We start from the raw sequence: 21,326 nt of genomic DNA on the forward strand, positions 1-21,326 counted from the left end.
TCTTTCCTCCCGCTAGGGAAATGGAATTAATAGAATCTTAGAATATCTTGAGTTGGAAGGGACCCACAGGGTCCCCAAGAATCCCACCATGTGCCTGAGAGTGTTGTGCAGATACTTCTGGAACTCTGTCATGCTTGGTGCTGTGACCACTGCCATGGAGAGTCTTTCAATGCCCAACCACCCTCTCAGGGAAAGAACCTTTTCATAGAACCTGAGAATCATTAAGGTTGGAAAAGACCTCCAAGAGCATCAGGTCCAGCCTTTGACCAAATACCACCATGCCCACTAAACCATATTGTGAAGTGCCACATCTGCTCAGTGTTTGAACATGCCCAGGGACAGGGACTCTACCACTTTCCAGGGGAGCCTGTTCCAATACCTAATCACTTGCAGTGAAGAAATTTTTCATAACACCTAACCTGGACCTCCCTGGTGCACCTTGAGGCCATTTCCCCTTGTCTTGTTGCTGCTTGCATGGGAGAAGAGCCTGACCTCTACCTGGCTATGACTTCCTGTGAGGTAGTGAGCAATAAGATCACTTCTGAGCCTCCTCTTCTCCAGGCTAAACACCCCAGCTCCCTCAGGCTCTCCTCATCACACTTGTGTTCTAGCTTCTCTGGACACACTCCAGCACCTCCATGTCTTTTTTGTAATGAGGGGCCCAAGAGTGCACAGAGAACATGGGGTGTGGCCTCACCAGTGCTGAGTACAGAAAGACAATCGCTGCCCTGGTCCTGCTGGCTACACTGTTCCTGACAGAGGGCAGCATGCCATTGGTCTTCTTGGCTGGCTTATGTTCAGCTGCAGTCAACCAGCACCCCCAGGTCCTTTTCCAGTAGGCACTTTAATAGCCATTCTTCCCCCAGCCTGTAGTGCTGCAGGGGGTTCTTGTGATCCAAGTTCAAGACCTGGCACTTCATCTGGGGCCACCATTGGCCTGGGCCCATCAATTCAGCCAGTTCAGATAACTCTGCAGAGCCTTTCTGCCCTCCAGCAGATCAGCACTCCCACCCAACTTGATGTTGCCTGCAAACTGGCTGAAAGTGCACTCAGTCCCCTTCTCCAGATAATTGGAAAAGATGTTAAACAACTCTGGCCCTGATACTGAGCCCTGGAGAACACCAGTAGTGACCAGCTGCCAACTGCATTTCATTCATTCACCACCACTCTCTGGGCTTGGCCATCCAGACAGAGTGCATCCAAAAAGATTGCGCCTGTCCAAGCCATGGGCTTTCAGTTTCTCCAGGAGAATGTGGGAGACTGTGTCCAGGATTTTACTGAAGTTAAGGTTACATTGCAGCCTTCCCCTCATCCACTAGGTGGGTTACCTGGTCATAAGAGATCAGGTTCTCTGAACACCCATGGCTGAACATGTGTGATTAAAGCAATCAAAAAAGCATATGACTCTCAGTAGTCTTTGGAATTCTTGAAAGGCTTTGAAGACACGTGTTACCAGATGAAGATCCTTGCTTCCTTGTATCTGTTAGCTCCTCTCCTAACTTCCAAATCCAAGCATTTCTCCACTGTCATGCTCAAGAAAGTCTTTTTGTTGAGAGAGTGCTCTCATGTCATGAAAGGGAAATCTAAGGAATACACTGGAATTTGTAGAATGAACAGTGATATGGAACATGACTGTCTTTCAACAAATCCCCTTGATAGCTCTAATATGCAGTGCCATGGGATAGACAGGTATGTAGCTGCATCTGATGAGGGGAAAAATGGTGCTTTGAGTTTCTGTGCTGCATATCTCCACTGGTAATTGTCCCAGCATCACATAAAAATGGAGGGGGCAACTGATTCCTTAGGGATGAATATAAAATATCTAGGAAAATAGTTGATTAGTTGCTTAATATTTTTATAAGCTAAATTGAAACATTTTTGTGATTTCTGTTTTCAAGGGAAGTTTATGTAAGGGTTTTCTTTTGTTAAGGTAACTTACCACTGGTTTTAAAACAGGACACCAGTTAAGGCGTGGAGCTGAAAAACAGCAGCGCTTTTCAAGGCTGGCATTCTAAAGAATGTGGTGAGGACTTCACATTGATCAGTTTTGATTTTAGCAGATGGGTTTTCTTCCACTGCAGAGAACGTGCCAGACCTTGGAACTGGGTCTCTGTGCATCATTAAGATGAAGAGGTTATAGATACAGTATTGGAGGATGTGGTTTTGTTTCCCTTGGGCTCAATTCAGTCTTGGGATATTGCTGCCTAGTTGTGTTCCTGTTTGTGTACTCTCTTAACAGGTAGACAGCAATGCTTCCAATTGAAACCTAATAAGGTTTTAAGTCAAGAAACTAAGGAACATGCTGGCCCAAACAGTTATCTGCAGTGAGATCTCAGATGCCAGGGTGATATGATTTTTGAAGCATGTAGCACAAAACTAGAGAGACTGTGAAATGCAGTTTTCTTTTAAAGAGCTAACTCAAGTTACACTACCAGCCCACAGCTCATGTACGACTGCTTGCTCAACTGGACTTTTACACCCCCAAACCTTATTACAGGGTGAGTAACATGACTGTCATGAAATAAGGAAAATAGGTGTGGTTTGGGTACTCAAAGTCTACTTTAAGTGCACTGCCATTATGTAGTAATAAGGTAAACGGAATGAGTCTGTTTAATTCATAGCATCATAATTGTGCTGAAGTAGCCACAGCTGGAAACAGCATCTGGTCCCAGCTCTCATTAAGATTTTCCTTTTATCTGGGATTGCAAATCACTGTAGCTGCTGGTAGAAATTCTAAAATACAAAGGATAGTTAGGGATGCAGAGCAACTGCTTTTTTTTTCATCTGTTCTTCCTTGGGGTCTTTGAAGAAACAAATCCTGAGCAGCTCTTAATTCTCTTTCTAGTCCTGTATAGCAGGGACCCCAGTGGGAAGAGGTTGCACGCTCTTTCTCCACACTTTACACATTTTTCAAGGAATCCTCCTGCACTACACGTGTTCATCCTGAAATAACAGCTGCCTAGTCTCTGTGTGTGTGGAGTCATACAATCATTTATGTTGGAGTGTACATTGTCACCCTCCACAAAAGTATGCCTGTGTCCTAGGGCTGCATGGGGTGGAGGAATAGGTACACACAAACGCACACATCATTATCCTCTGCATATGTGCAATAGATTTTATATGCATTAGGACATTTTGTAAGATCTGGATCGTGCAATCCCCTTCAATGAAACAGAGAGGTGGAATATATTTGGCTAGCTCTTGCAGAATCTAAGATGGGCTATATGTAATAATATATCTTTGAGTAGGCTGTTTCTGCAGCGTCATCATACTGACTAGAGTCAGATTCTTCCTTGGCTCATCCTAGACACCCGCTTTATATGACCTAGAAAAAAAAATATGGAGGGTGTGTAAGAGGGGTGTATTTTTAGCTAAACTAAAGGGTATAAGCAAGGTTAAAAAAATAGGGTAATGCAGAACCTCATGGCAACACTTTCCAAAATAAATGAAATGGAACAGGCATTGTTTCTCTGATTTTATTAGTGCCTGTTGATACATCTGGGGAATATAGAAAAATAATTTTCTGTAAATTACCATCTCTTGCTATGTTTTTGCTTCATAATGTTTAGTCAGGGCTAGAAATGAATACACGCTCTATTCTGTCTTTATATAGTATAGAAATTTAGGAGTTGTGTGGCCTCTTTAGTTTGTGGCTTTAATTTAACCTACAGTGGTAACTATTTCCTAAAATTCTGTCTTTAGTACTGAACATCTGGTGAATATATGACTATTTAAAAAACTAATCTGAGCCTATTACAGTATCTACTTTTAGCAAGTTTGTATTTAATAAATTCTCATTTTCCACAGCTTTGTTAAAACCACCTTAATCAAATGATCTTTTCAAAGATCTGAGTATCAGCCATTCTAGCAGGTCAAGCTGTGTAATAACCTTGTATTAATCAGCAGCTAAGATTTATATCTGTACCTGCAGCATCACACTAGGATACCCGAAAATAAACAGCATGATGTTTATATTAGTCATGTAACAAGTGTCTTTCTCAGTTTGGTCACATGCATTTAATTTAAAATACATCCAGTAAAGAAAAAAATCACTTGGCACTTTCTGTTTCCATTTTAAGTAATCAATTTTAAAATAGAAGCAGTACAGGATATGTTTTATAAGAGGAGCTATAAAGAAGAGGACAGATTCTTTCATCACTCCAGAATGTCTTTGAGGAGGCTTAGAGCAGGTGTAGAGGAGAGAGGCTGAGGCAGCCCTGGGCTGTCCTTCACCTCTGCCGGCTCTGGAGCATGGGGGGACTCCCTGCCAGAGCTGTGGACACCCAAGCCGTGGCTCTCCTTACTCGTTTCTCCTTCTCCCCTTTTTCTGTTTGCTGCCTCCTCAGTGTAGATTGTGTGTTGTTTGAGGGGTTCACCTCACTGTAGAATAACCAGGCTGTGATCCAGCATGTGCAAAGGGCTGTCAGGCTGCTCTCTATGAGATGAATTACATTCAGGCAGGACTAAAAAGCCCCACTTCAAAAATGCTGCAGAATGTAGTAGAACTGGAAAAGTAAAGATTTGGGAAATAGTTTAGGGTCAACAGTCTCAAAGCTTTACAATTCCACCTGTCCTGTAGGAAGGGAATATCGTGTTCCAGGAGAACTGTGTTCTTCTGTGGCATTCACCCCTGAAGGCCAGCAAATATTCCACTGGACAGGTGGAATTTTAAGGCTATGTATAGCATTTCTTGAGATGGGTGCTTGTGTATTTTTTGCTCTCTCACCATCCTTTCACTTAACAGCCTGTACTTGAATACTGTGAACTCATTTTGAATTTATTGGACACCTGGTACCTACTGAAAGTATAAATTTCAGCAGCACTGTAACATCCAATTTAAAATACAACATGCTGCATTATTTTTCCTTTTGTATTTAAAGGAAAACATTGAACACACTCAGGCAACTAACAGTGACAAAAATGAAGTGGACCTGAGTGTAGCAGTCTCAGTTGCCTAGAAGCAGAAAACCAACCAAGGATAATGTTTTTGTTTTTGATACACATCAAAGAAAGTCAGCAGATTCAGAATTAAATTTGTGACTATTTGGCATAGGACTACTCATTAGTGATAGACAAAATTTCACCTCCCAAAAGTAAGTAATACCTTCTGTATGCATAAGTGGACTTGACAAGTAACTTCTGTTGCAAGTTGCAGTTCATATTGCCTTACTGCATTTATTAAGTCTTTGTAATTACATTTCAAGACATGTAGCTAATACAGCAGTTGGTCCTTCACCCTTCTAACTTGTAAAAGTTTTCATTAGACAAATAACTGTTTTCCTAATATATAGTTCCTTAGAAACTGCTTTTCTTTCTGAATGGCAGACTTATCATAGACCTAGAGTATCCATGTGAGAGCTATGGATGGACAGCTAATAACCTGATTTCTGTTGAAACAACATCTTTGCTATAAGTAACTTATGCATTGCAGTGCCCACCTTCAGATATTGACCAGCCTGTGAAAGACCTGTCGTAAACCCTCACTTTAACTGCTCAGGAAAAGCACAAATCCCACTGCTGTATATCTAAGAGGAGAAGTAATATTTGTATTGACTTGGTTTTAACAGTTGCCCTCAGGTACAGAAGTCCAGAATAGCCACAAAACATGCATGAATACAAGCTTTGCTTAGTTTTCCAATTGCTGTGTGTCTAAATAAGTAATGCAGTATGAGAACACGTGTCAAAAGGTACCATATCGAGTCTGTTAACACTGGAAGTTGTGATTTTCAGAGGGTCAAGGTACAGAATGTTACATATACAGTGTGTGTGCAGTTGCATATGCATGTTCATAGACATGACATGAGTTCAACAAATATAATGTCAAAAATTTGACTCTGTGCCATTTGTTTCAGGCAGTTATTTGGCAGAAGACCAGGGTATCAGATCACAAAATGGCCTGTATGTCAGTTCTGGGAACAGCCATTATGAGCAGTATGGTACCTTTTCAACACTGCTGCGAATATCCTGAGGTGAGTTTTAACTTCCTTCTCCCAAATTCACTTCAGGTCTGTCAATGAAGAGAGCTAAAGAAATACTCAAAAGAAAGAGACTTCAAAAAAGAAGGTGTGTTTCCAGATTGACATCTGATTAATGCATTTGATTCTATTACTGTCCTCTCCATAAAATTAATTGGTTTGGTGATTGAAAATCCACTCCAAGAATCACCTCGTCAGGACTCATGTGGCACTGATCAAATGGCAGTAAAAACAGTTGTGATGACAAATGCAGAATTGCTGATTGCTCAGAGCTGTCTCAGTTGGGATTCCTGGCCCACAGGCAGGTTGTGCTCTCATTAATATCTAAGCATTTAGATGGTTCTCATCTTCATGGCCTCTTAGCCTTGTACTCTGAAGAGTATTCCCTCAATTTCAGTGGGGGCACCTGAGCAGTGAAAGAAACACATACTTAGAAGGGCAAGTTATGCAAAACTTCCACCAAACCTGTGTTTCAACTAAACACTTTCTGGTTTTCAAAAAATTCTGTGTTCTTGGCTTCTTTTTCCCCTTCTGATAATGAGCGAATTCCCCATGATACCCTCCTTTGTCTAATGTTTTCAAAAAAATTTTACTCTACTTCCATTTTTGTTGGAGAAATTTTTTATTAAAGGGGCATCTTGCTACCTTGGAACCTTCTAAGCTGCATTTTCCTGTATCACATAGTAATACCTTGACAGGACGACATGAATCACTGTAAAGTCACAATGGCTCTTAGACAACTTACCAATGCTGCATTCAGCATGGTGCTTAATATTATTCAGACTTTAAAGTCTCACTGTTTATATATGCAGTTTAATAGCATTATTCAGACTTAAATCTTGAGTTTGCCCGAGTGCTTTTATACATGCAGTAGAATGAGGGGGAACAAAGCAAAGTCACTTCTTGTACTTTACAAAGTTTTAGTTGTTTATGTCTGAACTGAGCATCCAGAGCTATTCTTACCTGAATGTCGCTTGGATGTGCCCCCAGGACAAGTGCAGAGGGCTCCAAAGGGAAGATAAGGGGGTATTTAGAAGGGACTAGCTTGGAGGAGGCACTTAGGTTCTCACATTACTTCTCTGCTATATCGTGAGGCATCCATATTCCTTGAATAGAAGTTGGGGAACATTCCATCTCTCTCTCTGTCTCTAAATAGTGTGTAAAATACCATGTGCATCATTTATAGGTGTAGAAGTGATCCATGCATAATGTTGACGTTCAGAAACTGGACATTTCTAAACTAGGCAGCCAAACACTATGGACTGACAGACTGAAGTTGCGTGTGTAATCATTTTTTCCTCCCTTGTGTGCAGGTATTGGAGCAGGTATTTAAGGGCAAGGCATACACTGCTTTTTTCCTTCCCATTCAGTCTGTCTCTCGTTTGCTACACAGACCAGAGGGCAGCTCTTTCATTCTTTTAACTCCTATTTCATTGTGTAGCTTCATGCTCCTTTGCTGCAAAGTCTACTCTGAAGACAAAACTAATCTTGCTGTTCCTTACTGCAGAGTTTAAAACTTCAACAAGTGATCCAGGGATTTTAAATTCTTGCCTTCTTGAAAACATCTCCATTATGGGCACTGAATGAAACAGGAACACATTTCAAATTAGCTTTGAAGCATGCAAACTCAGGAGCTATGTGTAAAATAAAAATAAACCCAAGAAAATAAAGAACCAAAACAACTTTTTAAACTTTTCAGATTCCCAGTCTTGTAAATGGATATAGATTCATTTGGGCTGAAAACTTTCAGACAGAAGATTTCCCTAGTGTCGTCTTTTCCTATGAAGGTTAAGTTTAGCAGCTATATGTGCCACTGGGAGAAAGATAAGTATAAAAGAAAGGCATTCTTCTGTCCACCTGTCACAGATATATTTTAATGCTTATAGAAGTTGTGGTTTTTATTATAGTGTTAATTTTGAAAACAGTTGATCTAGTATGAAATCAAAGTTTCATTAATATTTTCCAGTCTCTGTAATTTTGTCTTCATACTTCATACACTTTCATATATGAAAATTCTACTAAGACTAGTTTTATAAATTGTAGATAACTTTTAATGAGCATACTGATATTCTACATGGCTGTAAATAGTAACAGCAGTCAGCCATTTCTAAATCTGGCAACTTGTTAAATGAGTTATTTAGAGACTTTCAGTTTTGCTTTAATGTTTTCTGTATATAAAAATATTGTTGGAAGTGAATGACTTGTACAAATATTTGTGAATTGGAAAAAGAGCTTGAAGCGCAGAGAAGGAACATTGAGGGAGGATGTGCTAAAGTTGCAGAATAAAATCTCAAAGTGCTGCATGTTGTTTTCTGATAATCATCCAACAGATACTTGACACCTCTTTAATTTGACCAGTGGTGTTTGGTTCTTTGCGACGTTGCTGACCAGAACACGCCAGCTTTAGCACAGAATGCTTGGTACAAGGTCAAGAGGGAATAAGGGAGCACATGAGCAGATAGCTGCGTGACGTAGATGAATGGGAAGGATAGGCCAAGTCCCATGGATCTTAAATTCCATTTCAAATGCATGATAATTTGGATTTTAGCAAATACAAGGGGTTCTGCCAAAAGCACAGCTTATGAGGACTCATTTCTGTGTTCAGTGATCCACCCTGCTACCAGAACATTTTCCAGACTTTCTCATATCTCCAAAATCCTTATGCTACCCCAGTGTTCTTTCACCTGTTAGTTTGGGCAGGTGTAGAAGGGCAATGTGTGGGGCAGGATGTGGGCTGCCCAGGATGTCAGTTTTTGCATGCTGCTGTTCCTGGCTTTTGAAAAGTTACAATTGCCTTTTCTTCAGTAATGTCATTATCTTGAGGCTGTTCTCTCCAAACAGCTGTCAGTTATCACAGGAATTGTGGAAATACATCTTTGGGATTTCTACTTCTTTATCAGATTGATTTGAAATCCATCCAACGGTTTCAAAGTTCCTTAGTGAGGGAGAGGGGGAAGAGATGGGACAAGCAGCACAAGTCATTGGCCTTATTTTGACCTGAAAAACCTGTTAAAAGAATCTCAGCAGAAAAATCTTAAAACTTGGAGTTCATGTTAGGTACACAAATCATGTGCTGTTTCCAAGGCTCCCTGGCAGTGCTGTGCTCACAGGTTCTGCTGCAGCCTGTGAATCGTGGGTGCTCAGCACTCTTGAGAGTCAGATGATTTGGATACAGGTGGCGTAGGTAAATTTAGGTGCCCTGAATAAATGCCCTGTGACAGGCTATTTAAGGTGCTCTGTACATAGAGAAGGAGGGATTGTGTGTTTTGGGCTTTCCCTGTAGGGGTGGGTTACTGCTGCCCTGGCCAGGTTGGGCAGCACTCTGTGCCTTTGGCTTGGACAGGGCTTAGGTTGGCAACCCCACGGTCAGCGAGCCAAGAGCTGCTGGCCTGGCTCTCCACAGCCTCAGCTCCAGGCAGCATCCTGCTGCAACTGGCCGTCCAGATGGGAAATATGTCAATAAACTGATCAAGGGAAATAGATACAAACCCATCTTTCTCAGCCCATTTTTTTTTCTCTAACTGCCTTTGTCTTTGTATGTTGTAGCTGTTGAGAAGCAGTGCATACATTTGAATGACTTGGACTCCTGTACAATTTTGTTTTACTATCTCACCTTTATAAAAAAAAACATTTTGGGTTCTTTAAAGGACTTTTGCACTGTATTTGTTTTATCATTGCAGATAAATCTTTCTGGATTTCTCCCAAAAGCTGAGTCAGACACTTCTTTGACAAGCCTTTCAAGTTCAGAAAGGAGTTTCATTTTTATAAATAATCGTCCAGTTCTTCAAAAAGAAATACTGAAGGTAACATCCTCTAGCTTTTAATTCAAGCAATAGAAATGTTATTTCTTTGAGGACGGAGGCACCTAAGCAATCTATAACTTTTTTTCCCCCATGCAATAGTTTAGAGTATTACAGATGAAAATACTAGCATTTACAACAGAAAGCCCTTCCACAAGCCTGACACTGCTGGTGCCTCAGTTCTATTCCATTTGCTGCAGTCAGACCACAGAGCTGGAGGTTGTATTTTTGGCTGTTTAGCAAAATTAATTTCAGGTGCTCTATGCAAGACACCAGAATAGCTGAGTCTTTGTATTAGCCTGTAGAAATCACTGTGCAATTTCCCGTAAGGGAAATTTATCTAGTTTGTTGTAAGAGAATTCCTCTGTAAAATAGTTTTGATTTTGACCACTTCCAGCTGTGGGCTTATCAAGCAAGCACCCATGCTTTCCCTTTAATTTTGTGTGTGCATTGGGTAGAAATGAAAGTGATAGTGCAGCAGCATTGGCTACAGCTAGGCATCATGTAGGCAGAATTTGATACTCTTGGGTTTCTCTCACTACTGAACCTTGCAGCACTTCACTTGGAGCAGCCTTGCTGTCCTAATCCTTGTCATCACCAGGAAAGAAAATCATGCTCATGCCAAAGTGTTCCTGCAGGTTTTAAAGTGGACACAACGATAGTTTTCAATTGGCAGGCAAAGCTTTGTATATGTAAACCCTGAACTTATGTTGGTATGTTAAATGCTGAATAAAGGTAATCCATCTCCATGTATTTATTATTTGATGTGCCTGGCTCTTCTGGGAGTTCAAAGCTTACTTTGAATCCCATGACAGTGATGGCTCCTTAACGAGAGCAGGGAAGCCTGGATTCAAGGTGGGATTCAGCACACAAAGTAAAAATACAGTGCCCTGCATGAAAAATAGGCTATATGTCACATTACCTCCATGCAGTAAAGGCATGGAGACCACCAGGAACTGGCCTTTTGGTGATTATTCTGGCATACGTGAATATGAGGACCTTTTAAGCATTTCTTTAACTTGAAAAACCAACAAAACCAGCAAACCAGTTAAGCTTTTATAATGTCAGATTTTGTTTCTGTGTGTTTTTGTCTATTTTACTGCCTTTACTGACATCTCTTTATTACATCTATGTCTAGTTAATTCGACAATACTACAGTCAGGTGACACAAAAAGACTGTACTCGTTTATATCCTGTTTTCTTTTTGAGTATTACTGTACCTGCCTCTGCTGTGGATGTGAATATAACACCTGATAAAACTCAAGTTTTGCTGCATTATAAGGTAATTAAGGTTTGTTCTGTTTCTGAGTCGTCCGTCCTTATATAAGCATGACAAGGGCCTTGGGACTACCAGAATGTTCAAACATAAACACTGTCACGGAGGTTTTGGGGTTTTTTTAGTTACATGACAGCTTGCCTTTGTCAGAGCACTGTTTTGATCAAAAAGTACTGAACAGGCTGGCTGGAGGATTGTTCAAAATTAGTTTCCCAGTTCATTTAAAAGGTTTTGATGCTGTCACATATATGCGTGTACCACTTTGGTTTCAGATGGCTTTACAGTGAGAGCAGCTAAGTGGAATTATGTTATGTGGCCCTGTATATGCTTAACTTCATATTTAAACCAAGTAATCACTATTTAAACACCACCATTAAGGTGAGAGTAGGCAGGAGGGGAGTTGATTTCTCATCAAAGTACTATTTTGTCATTATGCGTATATATTATCAATGACATCAATTAAGTGCCACGAAAATTAGAAGGGTTTCATTGGTGGTTATTAATGTGCATATTCAAAGTGAATATAGGTAGTCACACCGGTATGTTAATCCTCTTATTCATAAAAACCTTTTGTATTTGTCTGTGTTATTCTTGTAAATGTCCTGCCTGTTAAAGGTCACTTGTATGAAAATTAATACAGCATTTTTACATTTGATCTACTTTTCCTTTGGCATTAGAAAAAGGGTTGGAGTTTCTTTTCTCTCTTTTCTTTTTCTTTTTTTAAAATTTATTTCTATTTTTTGGGGTTTGGCTTTTTTATCTTGCTCATTTCCGTCACTTGGTGCAAAGTTGAATTGGAAACATGGACCATGAAAGTAACTACACAAGCACATCCACATGAAATTGGATGTTGCTGGTGCACCTGTTTTGGCTGTAAACTTCTAACTCCATGTAAGGTAGGAATAACTTTACATGATACTGGTTTAAGAAGTCAAACCCCCCTGGTTTAAGAAGTTATAAAGAAAACATTTAATTGCCTTTGTGATATCAGAGTAAACTAATGAAGCAGAATACATGTCACAAAATATTTGAATCTGAAAGTGTCCAGTTCAGAATCTTTCGGAATGTGTGAACAACTGACATGCAATGATCTGCCCAAATTTGTCTAAAGATTATTCCAAGTACGAGCACTTTGCATATTGTTCCATATTCTTGGTATCTGGCAGTTACATTTTCAGGTGCACTTGTGTGTATGTATTTTCTTTTTTTTTTTTTCCAGGAATCTGTCTTACTTGCAGTTGAAAATGTGTTGAAATCACTGTATGGGCCACTACCTGCTGCAGTCCCTGGTGAAAGTAATAAAACAGATGTTATCTCAGAAGACATGTTTGTTCACAGAACAGACCAAACAGATGTGGCTGTTAATGAGATGGGACCATCTGGAAATGATGAGCTACATGCTCATACTTCATTCCTTTCACTCAGCAGTGATGTGCAAAACTGTCAAGCAGGAAAAAACGCAGAGATCTGCTTAAATCATCAGACATTTAGTGGTGATAATGTACACAGTTGCCTGGACAAAAGAGAGGTTTCTAAGAGTGATGCCTTTCCAGACAGTTCCTTAAATTTATTGTGTGAGGAGGAACAGAATGGACAGCATGTGGCTGATATTCAAAGTAATAGTGTTCCTGTGGACTGCGAGTCTAAAAAAGCCAATGAGCATCTTTTGAGTTCTGATAATATTGACAAAATAGATAAAAATGAGGAAGTCTTAGTCCCTAGGGGCTTGCCTGAGATCTCTGCTGATAGCTGGAGTATGGGAAGTGCATTTAAAGATATTCTGGGAGACAAGCTGGAACCTGTTAAAATCTTGATTCCTGAAGTTAGAGGGACAACTAATAAGCAAAATGAATACACTGGTGAAAAAAGCAGTGAACAACAAAGCTCAAATCAAAGCATAAAGAAAAAAAATGTGATAAGTGAAAAATTTGGACATGTGACAGCTTATGACTTAATTAATAGCAAAATAATAAAGAAACCAAAGTCTGCATTTGAATTTTTCACACATGAGTGTCGTCCAAAATTGATAGATGATAATCCAAAGACCAGCATGAATGACATCCTGCTGACAATTGAAGAGCAATGGAAGAATTTGAATGAAGAGGAAAAACAGAAGTAAGTTCAGTCTGTGTCTTGCTTCTGAATCTGGAAGCTACCAAAGAGTCACTTGTAATAAATTTTAAAAAAATGTGACATTCCAGTTATTTATGAAAAAATATATAATGAATTTTGACTTCTGAAGATTAGAATTGGTATTGTTTCACGTCAGAGTTGTTGTGTTTTGCCGTGTGCAGTTGTGCACTGCAGATTGGAATTACTCCTTCTGCCACTGTGCTGTGCAGCAGTTGGATTGGGGACAGCGGTAGTTAGGGACAGTTCTGCTGAGCAGTTATTTAAGATAACAGGCAAGAAATTGACTGTTTGAATCCTACAAACTTCTAAGGGCAGCCTTTGCAGTATCACTCCCAATGCACTGTCCTTGAAAACCAGCACGGTGATGGATGAGGCACTGTAGAGTTCTTCAGAGGTTTTTCAGCTTTTATTATTATAAAGTGAGAATTATTTTTTAGGAACTTTGGTAGTCGAACACTGGGTGAATTCCATTCCTCTAAATTTCATTTGTATCCCAACCTAGGCTGCCTCAGAATTGTATTTGCAAAACCCAGTCAAATGACACAAGGAATTACTTTTTCCCCTAACCAGCTGTTCCATTGCTGGTTCAGAGACTATAGCACAGTCTAAATTTTAATGTTTCAAACAAGACACAAGTCTCTTCCTGGATTACAATCTGTATAATTAAATCCATATTTTTCTAAAATGAATTGTCACTGAGTTTTTGAAATCCATCTGCAAGAAAAGGAAATATTTTAATAAGACATCTGCATTGTTCTGAATGTTAGCTGTATCAGATTTAAGTGAAACCTTTTCACCCAGCTTCTGGTTTACCTAATTTAAAGTTTACTATGCAAGCAAATGCATGCCATGATCACAAACCTATATATGTGAGAAAGTGTTTTGTCCATCTCTGCATAAGCAGAAATATTAATGTAATAGTAGAAATCTACTCCAATTATATTCATGCTTTTAATGAAATGAAACAAAAGGTTCTGCCAGCTGTTTCAGAAAATTTTAATTTGCTCTGCTTTAGCTTTTGAGATTTCATGGTTGCTTTCCTGGTACAACTGTTATGTTAAAGAGTGTGCCTACAGATTAACTTTGCATTAGTTCAGGATGGAGACCTCACTGGTAATCAAGTTTTCCTTATATGTAGGACTGAATGCAATATATTACACACAGTGTATATATACTTTCCTTATACGTAGGATTGAATCCCATGGCTGTTGAAGGAAATGAAGAATTCACCACTAGTTGTATCTACAGATACCAGCTTTCGTTTACCTTTCCACATTTATGATCTTAAAATTGCCTCAGAGAATAGCAAATAGGAGGAGATACACAGACAACTTTTCCTGCAGAGCAGAAATCCAGAAGGACTTGTGGCAGAGAACATAAGTCTTGCCTCCAGGTACTCTGGATAAATTGGGCCACCTAGAGGTAACAACAAATGTAAATACATCAGGGCAGCCGAGTGCCACAGCTCTACTTCATGCATCCTTGCTGGCACAACCCCACATTTCCTGGGCTCCAGTCCTTCATCCTTCTGTGATAAAGTCCTGCCTTGTGCAATGGGTGTGCATGGTTTCAGCATCTCTGTTTCTCTCCGTGGCCCCTCCATCGGGTCTCAATTAATTTAAATCCCTTTTGGGAGTAGTACAAGCACCAGATGTCTTGTAGTGACACAGGATGGCCTTTTCAAAACAAGCCAGCATTTATTACACAACCGGAATGTCAAATGTTATGGTCTTTAGGTTATAATAGAGGAGGAAAGCTCCATGCATGTCCATGCTGGCAGCATCACATATCTCCCTGCTTTGCAAAGGATTTCATTCCTTGCAGTCACTCGGCTCTTTCTTAATACAGCTTGCATGTGTTTCTGGCCTTCATGTTTCCTGCATATCAGGCTCAGGTAGGAGTGGGAAAAATCCTTCCAAGTGCCATAACAGTGGCAGGAGTAGTTACCCTGAAGGTGTAGGAAAGGTTCAAAGTTACACACATTGTCATGGGACTAACAAATCACCTTGTCAGCACTCTGCAGTAATTCTTCATGAGTAGATTTGTACCTTGGGAGAAATATTTTTTCAGGTAGCATGGTCTTTGCTGTCAGAGTTTGCAACAAATACTCAGATTCAGATTATTTGTCTTATAAGGGCTGAGAGACATATATTAAAAGGGGATTTTTAGTATGCTTATTATTTTGTTTGGGTTTATGTTGCAAGGGGGAAAGAATCTATCATTGGTCCATTTTTCTAGTTAAACCAAAGCTGCCTTTGAAACTAGACTTTGTTCTACTTTTCCACTCTCTGCTTACATCTAGTTTTGCAAATTTTCTTGGCTTTAGGTTTTGTAGTGTTAGAAAAAGATCCCGAATTTGCAGTGTTAATTCACAAAGCAGAGAAATGCTGTTCTTGTAGCACTTGTTGATTATATGTTCCTCTGTGGAATAATTTTCAGAAAGGCAAAGGTGTTCCCTCATAGTTTGTAAATCTGCAGTTTTTCTTTGATTCTGGGCAAATCGCTGATATTGATGTGTATGAATTTGGAAGATGCTCACAATCAAAATTTGTAAGATTAGAATTTTTCTGGTGGTAGCCTAAACTGACAGGCAAGTTGGACTTTGTTTGGAAGTGCTTTCATTTTGGATTATCAGTCATCACTAAAGGCTCAATTCTCCTACACTTAAATATTTTCCTGTATTACAGTTAGGTCTGTTCAAAACAAAGTATTTATTGATCTGGTCAAAGCTGTAAATGAATTTGAGATTAAAAAAAAATTCTGTTCAAGTGATTTCATCCATTCATTTTAAAAGTAGCAGATGTTTTTTATCTTAATGTTTGCTCCATATTTTCTAGGACGTGATTTATTGCAAGAAACTATTTAAGCTGACTTTTTTAGTTAACTAAATATTGGTACCATATGTGAATGCTAGCACATCATAATTAATTGCAAATGGTGACCCTTTTGTTGACCTTAATTTTCCAGCGTGCATACACATAATTGAATCAAACTGTTCCAGCAAGTAGCAATAAATAAATATGACCAGCTAAAATACTTATTTTCAATACTAACATATGATAGTACTACTTTTTTTTTGGTTTTGTTTTAATTGAAGATTAGACTGGTTTGAATTACCTTCTAGAATTCAGACTATCAAATATGGGCAAAAAGAGGCAGTTCAGCAAATCGCAACCTTTGCTTTCAGAAAAGTAAAATTCATAAGCAGTAGACAAGCATAAACCTGGGACCTATAAAAGTTTAGTTATCTCACTGACATTTATAAACTCATTAAGAATCCATTCATGTTGTAGAGGTTTAGTATGTAGTAATGTTTTAACCATTTAGACATCATTTAGGAGTAGTTTTTTATTGACTGTTTTTGAAAAATCTGTAAGATTGATTATTACTTACATATATATCCTCTACTCTTACACTTCATATGGCTAATTTTAGGCCATTTGAAATCATATAGGCTTTTAAGTAAGTAATACCTGGGGCTTGGGAAATTATTCAAGCTCCAAAGTCCTGCCAGGCCCCATGGCCTCCCCTGGAAGGCTGTAGAGTTCCAGAAGCTCAAACTGCTTTGTGAATTGAGCTGGATGTGCCTGTGACAAAAAACTCCTTCCGAAACACTATATTTGATTGCGAATTAAACAAGGGACTGAGGTGAAAAGAACCTTGCTGTAGATCTTTATATTGTGCACTCTATTCCTTGCAGTAATAGTTCCTCCCCCTTACAGTAATTGAGGTTTTGCTGGCTGTCTTGATGAAGGAAAATTTCCAGCTTTTGTTCAAGATGTGATGTAAGAGAGGCACAGTCACCATCTCCATTGCAGTGGGCAGCATGTTGATGTGGGTGCTTGAATGGACCATGGATGTGGTTCTTGGCTCTTGAAATGATGACCTTTCCTTCTGCTTTAGTGTGTTAGGGGTTGGGGTCTGGAGCTTTTTATCTGCTGATGCTACTGGTTTGTTTTCTCCTTTAAGTTATGAAATAAAAGCCACTAAGGACCAGGAACGGTACAACAGAGAGGTCAAGAAAGCCAATGCACAGCCGTTGCACCGACCAGCAAAGGAGGCAGAAAAACACAAACCCAAGCTGAAGAGTTCTGTGTCTGACCAGCAGAAGCTTGACAAGATATTTCATAACCAGATTGAAAAGAAGGGGAAACTGGAACAGCCTGTGAAAATTGTGACAGTGCCTTTTTCTCTGAGTTCCTGTAGACGTCACCTTCAGAGGCAAGAGAGAAACGTTTCAGATGAACATGAACTTTTCCTGATCCGTCGCCAGAGTTTTCCTGATGTCTGGATACTTGCTTCTGAAAAAAATGTCAAGTTGCTGAATCCATATAGACTGGAAGAGGCCCTGCTGTGTAAGAGATTATTGGTGAACCATAAGCTTCCAGTAGAGAAACTGGACAATCCAATTGTGTTAACAGACAGGTATAGTACTATTGAGCAAAAATGTGTATGTTACTTGAAACACCAGATGGTAATTATTTACAGTAAAACTCTGGCAAGGCCCTGTTTGCTAATGCTGTGCTTATTTGTGCACTCATTTATCTATTAAAACAGAGTTTTGGTTTTTATACATTGATCTTGAAGTACTGAGCACATTTGGTCTTATTCTAGTGGAAATAAAATTTTGACCAGTTTCATTGGTAGTGCAGCAAATACAAATTTCCTCCCCTGGAAGAAAATTAAATGCTCCACATTGTCACAGCTTCACTTCAGCTGACTTTCCTCCAAGAAAATCAGCTGATAGAATTATTATTGCTGTATGCCTAAGCTTGGTCCCTTCACTAAGATAAGTGAATAGTTCTCATTTTATTCCTTTAAACCATTGCTTTTCCAAAATACTTTATAAAATCTTGGTGACTCCTTATCACTTAATACCTTTTTCTGTGGTTTTTGCACACTTGTAATTTTCACATAAGGGATGTTGGTTTTTAACACTTTGGGGATTTTTTTTTCCAGTCTTATTGGTGGATCTCAGTATATGGCTGCTCTTTATAAAATGCAGAAGAATTACCAGAGTTTCCGTGGATCAGGTTATTTGTCAGATCCAAGGCTTGTAGCAAATGGATTCCAGATAAAAGTGATAGAAGGTATGATGGTTTTAAAATCTATTAGTTGCATTGGAGCTTGCTTCCTATGATTTAATGATGTAAATTATTGTTAATGTGGATCATGTTATTCTGCATCACCTTGTCTTTTAAAGCACTAGCATTCTGTTTCCTTAACATTGAGATTTTATTTCTTGGCAAAGAATGTAATCTTCCACATGGAACACTGAGTATTGGAAACTGATGACTGAAGAGAAGACTTTAATAGTATTTCAAAGAATGCTCTGAAATGTATGTTTTCCTCACTTCTTTCTTCTTTTCTCAAAATGCTCAATGCCCATATCCTTAATTGCCATTCTGATATAATTTAGATTAAACTGATAGGAATTCCTCAGCCCAGGCACCTTCTGCAAGTATGTGCTTTAGCTGACCTAATCCTGTACTGCTGAGAAATTGAGGTAGTTCAGTAAGGAGCTGGATCCTGGTTAATGACATACTTTTCTATTAAAATTGTAACCCAGAGCCCAAAGGGGCCAGCAAAGAGATGGTCAAAGGATCACCACACCTTTTCTCGGAGTTTGATCTGAATACATTTTGAAGGATTATATTTTCAGTACCTCTGTTGATCACAGAAAAATGCATTTTATATAAGACTTTTTTACTTTATCAAGAAAGCTCAAAGGTCTTTACATCTTTCTGAAGAATGCTTTCTAGGGATGCATTGGAAACACAGGGGTGACCCAGTGGAAGTTCTGCAGGTCACGAATTCTATAGCAGAATTCCAAGAAAAGCAAGCGTCTTTGGGGGTAGCACCTAGCTGACAGCTCAGGGAAAAGATTGGCCATAAGAGCTGTTAGAAATGCTATAGCTTTGTGTGTTACAGATCCCCACATATGTACAGTGATGACAGATGTACTGTAACATATGGGATCTTTTAAGGGTAGATACAAAAAAGGGATGTAGACCAACTCCTTCACTCAGAGGCTGGCTCTTGTGAAGAACAGAGCCAAAGCTGTTTTCCTTACTGGATCATGCACAGCAAAAACAGAGAAACTTCCTTCTGACTGACTAAATCTCTGCATAAATACTAACATTTTAGTAGAAGAGGTGTTGATATTAATCTTGATAATAATCATGGAGTGAATGATTAGGAAAATAATGCATGTACTGTAAGAGGCTGCTCTTACGTGGTTTACTCAGACAAGCAAATCAAAAGCTGAGGAGGTCTGTGATGGGTCCTTAGGCAAGTATGGGAGAGAGGGATTGTGGCTTAGCACTTTTGCTCACCAACCTTTTTTTTTTTTAACTTACTGATATTCTAAGTTTGCTCAAAATCTAATTAATTTTGGTTTCTAGACGTGAATAAATTGAATGTGAAAATTTGAAGACAAATCATTTTTCATGAGTCTTGTCAGTCATCTTTATAAGCTTCTGCTGATGACATTATAGCAGTTACAGCCTTTTTAAATAAATGAGCATGGCACTGTAGATTAAGGTAGAAACAGCAGCAAACAAATGGAATTTCTTTCTTACCGGCTTTTTTCCAACTGACCCAAGGATTTCTTCTTAATCAGTTCCTCCTCTTTTTCTTAAACTTGCCCCTGTAATACACTATCTTCTACAAATACTTATTAGAGTTGATTTTTAGACACAAAGGTATTAATTTTTAACATTCCTAATGTGTCCTTCTCCGGGAATTTCACTATGAAGTTTAAGGTTATTTAATTCATGGATTCTTGTATAATCTTTACAGAAAGGGACCTGCATACCAGGAGTGATTTGTCCCCCTCAGACCTGAATATTCTGTAGGATCTCTCAGCTCTGAAAGAACCAGTTTGTTTCATAAAACATCTTTCACAATCCTATAGAAACATTGCTTTTTTTCACTGTCTGTATTCAGTGTCTGTTTTTGTGGGGATTTTGAAATTCAGACACATCCTGAAAGAGAGACATCCTGATATTGTTGAACTAGAATTTCCTTCAGAAAAGTTACGTTTCTTCAGGATATATTGTCAGGTTTTTGGTCCAGAGGTTCCTGCTTTGCATGGTGGATGATGCTTGCTGTGGAGAGGTCCTGGAGTGGAAATGTGCCATTAACCCATGGTAACTGGAGAGTTTCTCCTTAGCAGCATCCATAGGAGCACACCAAAATCCCATTCTCTGTGCATACATTTGTAACTAATTTTTTCCTAACTTTTTGGATTAATTGGATCAGTCCTTGTATTTGCTGTTTCTCAGCTGAACTGAACTATGAGCTCTTTCTCTCTGTCAGGGTCATATTCAGCAGCAGCATATTCAGAATTCTGTGTTTTCCTCTGGGTTTTCAGCCCTGATATGGTCATAACAGATACTCCTTTCTGTCTGCTGATTGATTTCTCATTAATAAACACTTACTAGCACTTGTTAATATGCATGGCTTCCTTTTTCATCCTGAGTGAAGAGTTTTATTTTCTGTAGTAGAAAGTTTACTTTCTCTGCCAGAGAGATCCTCTTATGTCTCAAATAAATTTGCTGATTGATTAATTGATTGATTTCTTAAGATTTGAATTTCAATCTGCAAGTGGTATTTCTAGTAATTCCTTTTTGCAAAATAACAAGCCTTTCTGTTGATCTATGCAAATAAGTCTGTGATGCCATCATAGCTCTAAGATACCTCCCAAAACAAGAGCAAAGGAAATTTAGCTGCTCCAATTTGCCATTCAGAAGTTTTAGTCATAGAAGAGGCTTTCCTTGACCTGTGGTTGTTTCTTAAGAGGACTGTCAGTTTAGTAGGTTACACTGATTATGTGTTCAAATCTCTACAGTTACTCTTCTACCAAATAAGAGAAGGACCCAGAGTATTGTTGCTCATTACCATGTATTAAGTCTACTCGTAATACCCAGATGCTAATTTGGAACACTGGACCTCTTGTCTTTGGTATTGTGCACCCCACTTGGACAGTTTCCTAGATGACTATGGATGCCTTAAGTTTTAGCTTTCATATTTTTCAGATTCTGTACTGCCTTAGTGTGTAACTCTGAACTTCAATATAAAGTGTGAGCAAGTTCTCCTCACAGTTTAGTCAGACTAAACAATCCTTTTCCAGCCTGAGAA

General features: G+C 39.0%; 1 protein-coding gene across 6 annotated transcripts in view; it reads left to right on the top strand.

The window, feature by feature from the left end:
- PMS1 (PMS1 homolog 1, mismatch repair system component) overlaps window positions 1-21,326 on the top strand; it is a 43,378-nt gene that overhangs the window by 15,111 nt on the left and 6,941 nt on the right. For all 6 annotated transcript variants that reach the window (XM_041487580.1, XM_041487583.1, XM_041487584.1 and 3 more), the window contains 6 exons: window positions 5,853-5,969; window positions 9,656-9,778; window positions 10,914-11,057; window positions 12,271-13,166; window positions 17,154-17,609; window positions 18,144-18,274. In XM_041487580.1, coding sequence (XP_041343514.1) covers window positions 5,853-5,969; window positions 9,656-9,778; window positions 10,914-11,057; window positions 12,271-13,166; window positions 17,154-17,609; window positions 18,144-18,274 — 1,867 coding nt within the window. The remainder of the gene's footprint in view (window positions 1-5,852; window positions 5,970-9,655; window positions 9,779-10,913; window positions 11,058-12,270; window positions 13,167-17,153; window positions 17,610-18,143; window positions 18,275-21,326) is intronic.

Source organism: Pyrgilauda ruficollis, unplaced genomic scaffold (assembly GCF_017590135.1).
Source record: "Pyrgilauda ruficollis isolate IOZ18807 unplaced genomic scaffold, ASM1759013v1 scaffold81, whole genome shotgun sequence".
Taxonomy (NCBI): domain Eukaryota; kingdom Metazoa; phylum Chordata; class Aves; order Passeriformes; family Passeridae; genus Pyrgilauda; species Pyrgilauda ruficollis.